This window comes from Telmatherina bonti (genome assembly GCF_933228915.1).
Source record: "Telmatherina bonti genome assembly, chromosome: 17".
NCBI lineage: Eukaryota > Metazoa > Chordata > Actinopteri > Atheriniformes > Telmatherinidae > Telmatherina > Telmatherina bonti.
The window spans coordinates 21,319,087-21,330,636 of record NC_136615.1 but is presented as its reverse complement, the minus strand read 5'-3'; the positions used below and the strand labels follow the sequence as shown (position 1 = coordinate 21,330,636).

The following is an 11,550-nucleotide window of genomic DNA, read 5'->3' as shown; positions in this document are numbered from 1 at the left end:
CTAAACAGAAAAAGAAGGAATAGGAAAAACTAACAGGCATTTGTGGTTATGTTCTCTTCTCTCTGAGGACAGGACTATTTCACATGCAGCCAGTCTGTCAAAGAATGACTGTCAAGCATTTATCATTAGCAGGAACTCACAGACTGTGTTTTACACCACCTAAAGGACTCATTATGTTTCATGTGTACAGCGTCCTCCACTCTGTTCTAACCTGAGAAGTTTCAAAGGGATCAAACTAATAAAGGAAGAAAGACTTAAACTTTTTGAGCGCTGTCAGAATACTGAAGAAAAATTTAGATGTTATTGTGGCTCAAGGGATGGACACAATAGGCCACATTAGAGGTAAGACGCCCTCTTTTTCGGTCTGAAGCGACCATGAAGTAAACCCAAATGTTAGCAGCATGCTCTATTTTGAATTTACTATTGAATTGATGGCATCTTAGAAAACAGGAAGTTGCCAAGTTCTTGGTTTAGTTCAATTTTCCTCTAAAAGGTGTAGAATGAGATTTTCTCCAAGGAGTTCAAATATTATGTGCCTTAACTTTTCCATTTCTGAAAGTAAGTTAAAATGTTTATTCATTACTACCTAATGATTTGAGATTTTCTAAAATGTAATGTTACATGATCTAATCTTTCAAAAGAAGTCCAGATTCTGCTCTAGCAGCTAGACATTTTCAGCTTGAAGTAAAATTACCGAACATAAGACAGAGATTCGTGTTGAATTATGGCATTTATTAGAGGCGGGAGTTACGATCCTTTTAAAAGCAGAAAGTCTGAAATGAGCATAGAGTCAAACTACACATACCTGCTAAATCGGACGTTACTTTTCTCAAACAGTTGTATTGTCACTAATTTATAATTTATAAAGTTGCTTGTTCAGCTGGCGTGTATTTCACACAGAGACACATGGAGTATTGGTACAATATGGACAATACATAACTGACTGGGTTTGTAAATAGTAAGCTGTGGATGTGAGTGTGTGAGCGTGCATGTGTTTCCATGTGTGTGTTTCTCTGCAAGTGTTCATCTGTAATTTAGTGCCACAGCCATTGTGTGAAGAACAGGATGCAACAAGACCTCAAAGTCCATGTATTTATTGAGATGGTAAATCCCTGTAAAGCACTTTTCCCTCTCTGAAAATGTTTTGTTTTGTCAAAAAACAAGAAATGAAACAAAAGGTTTATTTGATAGACTGTGCATCATAAATGTTTTGTGTAATAAAATGCAATAAAATAGTCCTGTTTGTGTCTTTAATTTTAATTAAAATATTGCAGCGAAGCATAATCTCTTTGAATTTGAGCAAACAAGGTGCAAACAAGCTAAAGGCACATAAAATGTGTGCACAGTAATTAATCTGTAATTACTTTTAAATCCCAAACTTAGTAAAGTTAATTTCTATTTCTGAGATTTACAGATACTGTTTTATGCTTTTCTGCATATTCAGTTCTTTAGTTTGGTGCTATATTATCGAATATTACTGCTTATTGGATATACATCCTCATGCATATGTGTCTGCCTCATTCTAATATCAATATTTGACATAAATGAAGGTGCCACATCCTTGAAAAGATTACTTTAATGCAACAAACTGCTGCTTATAAAAGTGCTGCTCATATTATCGCCTATAAAGCAGTGAATTTTTTTAGACAGTCTGCTGCAACAAAGCCAACACGCAGTGCCCTGCTAAATCACATTTCCAAGTTTAAACATGATATTTTTTTTGCAAGAATGCACACACAACCCCAATAAAACAGTCAAATTTGCAATTAAAAAAATGCTTTAAAATGGTCCATCCGGTAAAGGTTGTGAAACATAAACTGTCTCTGAAGCAAATATAAGTCTTTTGTTTGTGAATATAGACTATTTGATATAATATAAGCCCATTTTGTTACAGTGAATAAAGAGCATGATTGGTGAGTACAGAGAAATGCTGGAATGACTCAGACAGCATGTAGTAGATTTGGGAAGTGAAAATCTATTCAGAAACAGAATGGAAGCTCCTGGATAAACATGGGTATGCACAAACATTTATTTAGGCAATGAATTTGAATATATGTGCCCAAACTTTTTGACTGGGAAGAAAAAAATATGGCAAGCGAGACAGAGAGAGGAAGACTAGAGCTAAATATACAGTATATAGTATAAGTTCTTTTAATAGTGTTAAAAGTACATTAACAGTAGATGCTGCTACTCTCAGATGTGGATACAACGGATTTTTTAGGATCAGCAACCTCATCCGTGGCCTTCCGACAGGTCCGCACAATCCACTCATGTTCCGTGTCATCTGTCACAAATCATAAAACAAACAAACAAACAAATAAATAAATAAATCAATAAATAAATAAATAAAAATCTTTAGAGAGCTCGTAAATACTTATATAAAACACATAACATTTGTTTATAGTCTAGTTTTTGGAGACTGAAACCAAGACTGAAGTGTAAAAGCTGCAAAGCAGCTTCTTTACATGTTTAAATCAAATATCTAAAAACCTGCAAAATTAAACTGCAAGTTATTTTCTGAATGAGGCTGCTGGACTGAAGTGCCTTTCAAGTCTCAGTTAAATCTGTCAAAGCAAGATAAGTCTGACAATTAGTAGAAAATAACTTCTCAGTGCCACTTCAGACACCAACAAATAATAACCCCAAAAATGGACGCCAATTTTTTTTTTTTTTTAAACGAAAACGACCGCCAGAGGAGCTGATAATAAACCAGTTTTTCCTTGTTCAAAACCTGAAATGAGTAGCTAATTGCAGGGGAAGTGAGCTTTCTCTGGAGCGCGCGCAGCTGCACGCACTTGAGCGTCCCGCGGGCCTCACCCCCAGGGTCCACGGTGCGCGCGGTGCCCCATTGTACTTGCTAGACGGGGGGAGCAGAGTCTGCGGCTCTCGTCCTGATTGTGCGTAATTGCCAGCGACGGGCGTCGTCGCTAACAGCCGCCTCAAGTGCGCAACACCCGTCTTCTCTCTGTCTCTACCTGCACTGATCGTGAGGTCAATTGAACGTGCTATCGGCCACGCGACAGCTGCCACGGCAAACATTTTCCACCAGTCTTTGTGACACATTTGGAAGCGAGACAGGTGATTACCGAAGGCAACATATGACGGTGTTGCCATGAGACTGACCTCAATTAACCACAACCCACAACTTAATGATAATAAGATTGGGGTTATTTTCATATTTTCTGTAATTCTGCCCTCTTCAGATTGTATAGCAACATTTATCTCGGGATTTAAGTCGCTTGTAATTGTTACTTTAAGTGATCTGAGTGCACAGGTGGCTGGTGTATTTAGATTTTTTCCTGCAGTGTGAGGGAAGTATACTACTCAGATGCAGCTTGTGTCAACCAGCAAAGTGACATATTGATTTGTAGCTTTTCAATTAAATGCAGAAAACTTTGCAACACCTTCATCATCTGCATGGTTCAGAATCGCATTATTAACAACTTTCTGGTTGAATGTCTATCTGGATTAACAGCATGCATGGCTGATCTTTATTTAACATGGGAGTGAGTGTATGGAAGCGATAATGGCTCCTTGTTAAAGTCTGTTTATCTTAATCCTCAAAATACACTCAGAGGGAAAAGTGTTTCCTTCCAGCCTAATGGCAGTGATTTAACACTCTCTCTCTGTCTCTCACACACTCACACACACGCATAGACAAAGACATACACACTGGCTCAATTAAAAAGACAAAAATCTGCCTTCTTCACTTGTGGTGATTTGCATAAATGATGATGGAGATGCCCTGAAACTGCTCCGCTGACAGTGACCATTGGCTTAACAGTGGATTCAGTCTGAGTCACTGTATGCTCATATAAGAGGGATTACAGTGAAATCAAACAAAAACGTAAATGCCAAAATATTCAAAGCAAGACATCTAATTCTTCTGTTTCCAAGCTGCTGTCAACATCAGCCAGTGGTTTTCTTTTAAATCAGATTTATATATTCAGATTTAATAATCCATTTGCATCTCACATGATTCCTATTTTATGGTGAAATTAAGTCTGTATGATGTCGGAATGAGAAACATTTCAAGTGAGGCAGCATGAGAAATCTATATGTTCCACTCCCCAGAGGATTTGGCTGATTTTATCTCTGTGAAACACCTCAACTGGACGGGGACAGAGGAGGTGGGCCGTTACTTGGTCACCAGAGGTGTTTTGCTTGGCAGTGGAACATTTCCAGTTCTGAGCTCTTACTGAGCACAGCTTCAAATGGAAGCAGCTACGCCAGAGACAGGAAAGCGCTACAAATATGGCAAAACATCAGCCCCTTCTGGGGTTGCCTGTTGCCAAGCGAGAATACAGTTTACACAACTCAGTGGGTGCATGTTTGTTTGTTATAACAAAACATTCAGTCAGTCAGTTGTGGAGATTTGATTGTGCAGATGTTGATGTTATCCATGCATCTTTCCTTCCACTCAAATTCTTTTCTAAGTACTTTGGGAAATCTCTGAAGCTGAACTCCAAAACTTAAGCACCCATCTTTATTCATAACAACAAATCAAAATATGATTTTATGTCTCTAGAAATCGGCCAAAAATGGCCTCTGCAGTTGTGTTATTCAAATTACTTAGCTTGTTGATGATGTGATTTGTGTTTTTTTTAAATTTTATTGTAATCACTTCCTCATGTTTTAGTGTGTCAGTTTTAAGCAAACTGGACATGTGGTTAAATGAAGTGGAACCATGTTTGTTGGAAAATTTTCATCAAAATGGAAATAACTAAATATCTTCAAAACTCAATCAGATTCCAACTTTATTCTGAGTTATTGCACTTTATTATCTTTTTAATAATATGTGAAAAACTACTGGCTTATTTGTGTTAATGATCAAAGTCTTCCTAATCAGAAAATTCTACTGGCTTACTTTCTCACCTGTAAACCATTTGCATTTTTAATACGAAACCTGTTTAAACTAAAAGTTACCACCCTGTGTGTCAGCCAGTGAGTATTTATAATATAGAAATATTTTTGTGTCCCCTGAAAACCATTTGAGTTTGAGTCACATGACAAATATCCAGCATAGCATATCACAATCCACTGCACAGATCATTTCCATACTAAACAAGAAGACAGAGATTGATAAGTCTTGCAGTGAAAATTCAAAACAGAAGCATGATTGTCATGCTGAATGTGTTTTTTTTTTACGTTTGTCACTGTGATGTCACTGGTTTGTTTATGGCTGTTTTAAAGACTTAAGCTTGGCATTTGGCTGTCACCATTTTATCACTTTTGATGTTTGGACAAAGGATGGAACTGATAAATGCTAAATGGTGATGTTACTAGAGAAACGCATAATTACGGCCTAATATTAATTTATTTCTGGAATAGTTTTCAAAATGTAACCAAGAAGATTTAGGCAAATCATTCCACATTACCTGGACTGAACTTTGCATTTAGTAATAGAGGCTGCTTTTTGAATGGGAGTCTAATGGATCTGAGGTCAGTTTCAGATAAGTAGGGCATTACTTATCTTTCAGGTTTTGTCAACAACTAGAGCTTTTGGAAAATTCAGCTAAAACCTATTTGATCAACATCCTCGCCAGCCCCCACTGCTACTATCAGTAAAGTTCATATGTAGTGTATGTGTATATGTGTACACTATTAATCATAAGTTTAAACATACTTTTTCATTAATTTTATAGCAAAATAACACCAAAATTTTGACTAGTAGTCTACGTATGTGTATGTGTATATATATATATATATATATATATATATATATATATATATATATATATATATATATACATATATATATATATATATATATATATATATATATATATGTATGTCTATATGTATATGTGTACACTATTAATCATACGTTTGAACATACTTTTTCATTAATTTTATAGCAAAATAACTTCAAAATTTTGACTAGTAGTCTATGTATGTATATGTGAATCTATATGTATATGTATGTATATATATATATATATATATATATATATATATATATATATATATATATATGTATATATATACACATATACATATACATATATATATATATATATATATATATATATACATACACATATACATATATATATATGTATATATATATATGTATATATATATATATATATATATATATATATATATATATATATATATATATATATATATATATACATATATATATATGTATATATATATATGTATATATATATATATATATATATATATATATATATATATATATATATATATATATATATATATATATATATACATATATATATATATATGTATATGTGTATGTATATGTATTTGTGTAAAAAGAGAGGATCATTGCTGAATGCACACAGAGCGAATTTGGAGTTCAGAACTCTTCAGAGCCTTTGTGTTCACTCTCACCACTTCATCTATCAAATTACATTTTTACATTGTGCAGAAGGATTCTTCACAAGTCCTCCTAACATGGTGAGAATCAGGCTTACTCCCAAAATAATCTTCAATCTCTTGGGGAATATTAGCAAACGATCCTATTGTTTTGGTACTTGGCACCACTCCAACATGAACTGTTTGTGCAAGTTGACAACAGTTACTAAGGAGTTCAGGAATTTTGAAAAAGGTCAGTTTTGGCCAGTAAGTGAGGTTTAGCTTGATACCTCCTAGCAATTACATGGACTTCCAGGGTGTGAGATGTGAGTATGCTTAAAACTGTTTCTGTGTCATTAATGCAGCTTTTATAATGCGAGTCTGCAACAGCTGAGTTTTTCCGTGTCCGACATTCACAGCTACATGGGAATCTCCTTCCTTTTACTCGCAAACGCCCCTACTGGGAGGGTGCGTCTTCCCTGTGTCCCATCATCATCGCAGTCCTCATCCTGGGCGGAAGCCACCAAGCAATAAATTCAGTCTTCACACCCACTCTGACAAATATACCTTCACCTCCCAGGGTTGAAAAATAAATCCATACAGGATACAGGAGAATTCCTCTTAAGAATTGTATACTGAGACAAAAGGGAGAGCTCGCATGGACATAAATAGTGTGTGTGATACGGAACCCTGGCCACATACTGAGCACATCCCTCCACACACATGCACATAAACATTGACAAAAAGGCAAAAAAAAAATAGTTGTATACTTCCTGTTTGACTAAAAATGAATACAGAGCGTTGGAGTACTGTTGGAAAAAAAAATCTCTTCCAACATATTTATGTTTTCTCTGTCTTTTCACTGATTACTATCAGAGCTAAAAAACTGATGAACAACTCGCATTGATCACAAAATATGGTTTCATATTCTTAAATATACTGACAACATCTGACAGGGCAGAGGATCTCCTGTGTTTCTCTCCATCCTTTTTTAGGTAATCTGTTCTACATAGCAAAAAAACTTTTCAAATACAAATATCCTGCCCCAAACTGATGTGTCTTCTTTTGGGTCATTGATTCATTTTTGCCAGGAATCTTATCTTGATACATGTAAGCAACCACAATGGAGAAAGGCACCAGTCTCACATCCGAAATAAATCAGAATGAGAATCTAAGCATTGAAAATGACTTTCTTCTGTTGACTCGACAGTGAACGAGAACCAGAAAAATCTAAAAGACATGTTTTAAAAATGTGAACAATTTAAATTAATTTAGTTTACCAGATCATTGCAAGATTGGCCATTTTGCATTCAGATAGTGCATAACATGTTCCATAAAAAAAGACAAAATGACACAGTCTTCAGCCACAAAAGAAAATATAAGTGAGAGGATCATCACTACATGCATCGTTTTTGGGGGAATTTATTCATCAGCTTTACGGATTTTCCAGTTTGAACCAAAATAATGAAGCATTATACACCACCTGATGATATCTGAACACTGCCATAACTTCTTTGTTCATTTGCACAAATGATAAAGCATACCTGTCAGATGATAAAGAGATAACCTTGTTATGATTTCTTTTGTTGCATTCAAAAGTTGCGGTATTTAAAAATGGGACAATTTAAAAGGTTTTGCTTGAAGCATATTTACTAGAAGTGCTTCCCCATGTCAGAAAGTATGGCTTTCATGAAGCTTTGGATAGTTGTTCTTCTTCATTTTGTGCTTTTTGATAAAACTCCCTCTCATCATCAGTTGTCATTTTAGAGCCCCTCCTCACACTCTTCAACTACTTCATCATATAAATCATGGTATTATCCTTCTTAAAATAATGACATGACAGTATGCATTACATATTCCTCTCCCCTTCCATATTTCTTTAAATTTACTTCAGTGTTATTGTAATGTTAAATAAATCCTTTATCTAATAGCCAGTCTTTTCTTTTATGACTTTCTCACTTAATTCTACCTGACCAAATTGTTGGGAAAAAAGTAGTGTCAGATTGTGAAGAGTAGAAATTCTTGTTGAAGTATAGCTCTGAGTAGAAATTAGTTTCTATGAGCAATCCAACTTTTTCAACCAACAACTGCAAGATTATTATGAGAGCTTCTGAGCACACCATTAGTTCCACAACTGGTTAAAAATACATGATTTTGCAGGCACAATGAAACAACCATGAGATTTAACTCAGAACAGAGGCGATTAAATAGCAAAAATATGACTGCAATTGTCCTTGTTTGTGGCTATGATCAATTATGCAAATGGTACCACTTGATCAAGGTACAAAATAAATAGATTTAGCATATACCACTTCATCAGTGAAGTGCTCCACTGGCCAATATACACTGTTTACAGAATTTTAAATGGAAATCCATGTTTGCTCTTGACTTTCATCTGTCTGATTTTCTTTGGCACAACAGTTCTCAATGCCTGGATCTTACTCAACAGTCAGATGGATCTGATTTGACATCAAATTAGTGTAAGAAAACTTCCCAAAGGATGCAAGCAGAAAAAGAAAGAAAAGTAAGACTTTTATCATGATGTACAACATCAGATCCAAAAGGTTTTCATCTAATATTACCGTTTCACTATTTAACGTTGTGTTAAAAAGTGACATCGTAATATTTAAGTGATACTTTATTTAACATTAGATGTTTTCAAAAAGCCGTTTAACATCATCTACTATCAATATTACATAAAATAGTTGTTCATTAGATTCAGTTTTATTTCCATTTTACATTTGTATCCGAACAACATTTTATTTCTCACCTGCATTCCTGAGGAATCTGCCAGTGTAGGAGGTGATGACTCTGGTCGTGGGGTCATAGAAACCATCTCCGCAATCGTAACACCCATCAGGAATAGCTCGCGGAGGATGTAGATTAGTCATCTGAGATTCTCCTGTATAAAAAGAATTGCTGTTTTGTATCGATCAGCATCTTTGCTGTCTTTATTCAAGCTCAACACTGCAAAACTGGGCTCAGTGCTGTGGCAAAGGAAATTCTGAGTTAAAATCTCAACTAATTTAATCTCCTTAATATGTCAAAGAAGTTTGTGTTATTTAAGATTTCATCATCAATGGTACAAAACATAGCTGAAAGATATACTTAATATAGAGAAAATGTTGTGTGGAAGACAGAAAACTGAAACAAAGAAAAGGAATTTTACTTTCAATACAATTGTTAATCTCCTCAGTTATAAAACACAAAGTGTAACTGAAAAAGAAAAGGAGATTAAACAAGCTTATCTTAATGCAGTTTAGACATCTGATTACTTTTTTACTTTTTCCATTCAGTTATTCAAATATTCGTCTGACTGTAACATTTCTTTAATTATTTGTTTTCCTCTCACTTTAATGGCTTTTGGTGCTGCTCCTCTCATTATTGCATCATACAATTTTAACTGCAGTGATGCTTTCAAATGGTTTGTATGTGATGTGTCCTTGTATGGGATTGGTATAGAGAAAGAACTGTATCTGAATAAATATAAAACAAAAATCTACCTGCAGGTCTGACTCCATTGCACCTCTCACTATAGAAACGCCTGTCATAACCATCGCAGTAGTCCCAGTTTGTTTCCTGGTACTGCAAGCCATCAGCAAATGTAAATGACCCCTATTTAGGAAGCACAATGAAAAAAAAAGTACTCTAGTTATTGCGGTTACTCTATTATCATTGTTTCATAAGCTGAAACAATGCATCTGTCACTCATGATAATCCACAGACCTCAATGTTTTCCTTCGTAGTACTTGTTTGATAGAAAGACGTTCCAGAACAAACTTTTTGCATGTGAGGTCTGGGGGTTATCCTGCATACCTCGAACATGGTGTCTACTGAGATAAGTTGCTGCTGAGGTTTTCAAATGTCAACTTGCAGTTCTTTAAGCACCACAAAAGATCTTATATTTCCCTCTATTGTCTTTGGCTTCAGACAGAACTCTCAGAATGCATATCTTAACACTGACAGAAGACAATCCCAAAGCTATAGAGAAATGCCGGACATCATGCTTTGATGTTTTTTTTTACAATTCATTTTAGTAAACTGAAATGATGATTGAGGATCTAATTATCTAAATTACTTCATTTTGTGCAACATATTCATATTAATTAAATTTTGTTCTCCATCAATTCTGATTTCTGAACATGAACAAGAACACGTTTAAGGAAGTAACATTCTGTAGAAAAAGAGAAGACCTTTCACAATGGAGAATTTTTTAATAATAATGTTGCTGATGTCCTAGATTTAGTTATATATATATATATATATATATATATATATATATATATATATATATATATATATATATATATATATATATATATATATATGTATATAGCAGACTGAGCCAAATGGTTTAGTGCTGCTATCATTTACAGTACAGGCACAACAGCTATGATGATAATAACTAGAATGATGGCTATTGTGGTAAAGCCCATGAAAGATCACTTTGGAGGAGATGAGAACAAAGCTGCAACATGAAAAAAGGGGAGAAACATAATTACCACAACAATAATGGTGAGTGATTGTTGAAAGGGACCAGATGTAATATCATCTATAACCAATTTGAAACACACAAAGTTACGCATATGATTGTACACAATCTGACATGCATGCTGTAACAATCACCTGTTTAGCTATGCCATTTTCCCATGTGGCCGCATATTTACTGCCATTTGGAAAGAGTAGAATTCCTTCACCGTGAAACATCCCATCTTTCATCTGTCCTACATACTTAGTATCTGTGGGAAAGGTGTATTCACCTTCACCATCCATCCTGAGGAAGAAGAAAAATTGCAGCCTTTTTTTATGTGAATGTATGAATCCTACATTTACAGAGCGAATATGAAGAAGAAAAAAAAAGCATTTACCTGCCATTTTTTGTATTCCCCTTGTATCTTTTCCCCAAAAGCTCCATCAATGACTTTATAATTTTCTTTCTGACTTTTGAAGTATATAAACATAAAATGCAAGGATTAAATACCAACCCTGGAAGACGTACTGTTACCATGACAACGCAGCAACGCCCAACCATTGCAACAAACTACTCTTTGATACATTCCAACTTGTACTCATTGTGCAATTTTGCAGATTTAAAAAAACGAAACAAAAAAAAAAACAAACCAAAACACAAAAAACAAACAATATTTAACTAAATGTATATTTTGATGGAGTTTTAGTGATTTATTTAATTCTTACCTCGTGCCCCTGCGACTTCCGTTCTGG

The 11,550-nt window shown here is 34.7% G+C and overlaps 1 protein-coding gene across 1 annotated transcript; it reads right to left on the bottom strand.

The window, feature by feature from the left end:
• Positions 1-2,171: 2,171 nt before the first annotated feature.
• On the bottom strand, positions 2,172-11,242 carry morn5 (MORN repeat containing 5; the record flags this gene model as incomplete). Its single annotated transcript, XM_079256351.1, has 5 exons — positions 2,172-2,284; positions 9,098-9,229; positions 9,831-9,942; positions 10,954-11,101; positions 11,196-11,242. The coding sequence occupies 5 exons, from the start codon at positions 11,240-11,242 to the stop codon at positions 2,172-2,174; spliced, it is 552 nt and encodes a 183-aa protein (XP_079112477.1).
• Between the last annotated feature and the right edge of the window lie 308 nt (positions 11,243-11,550).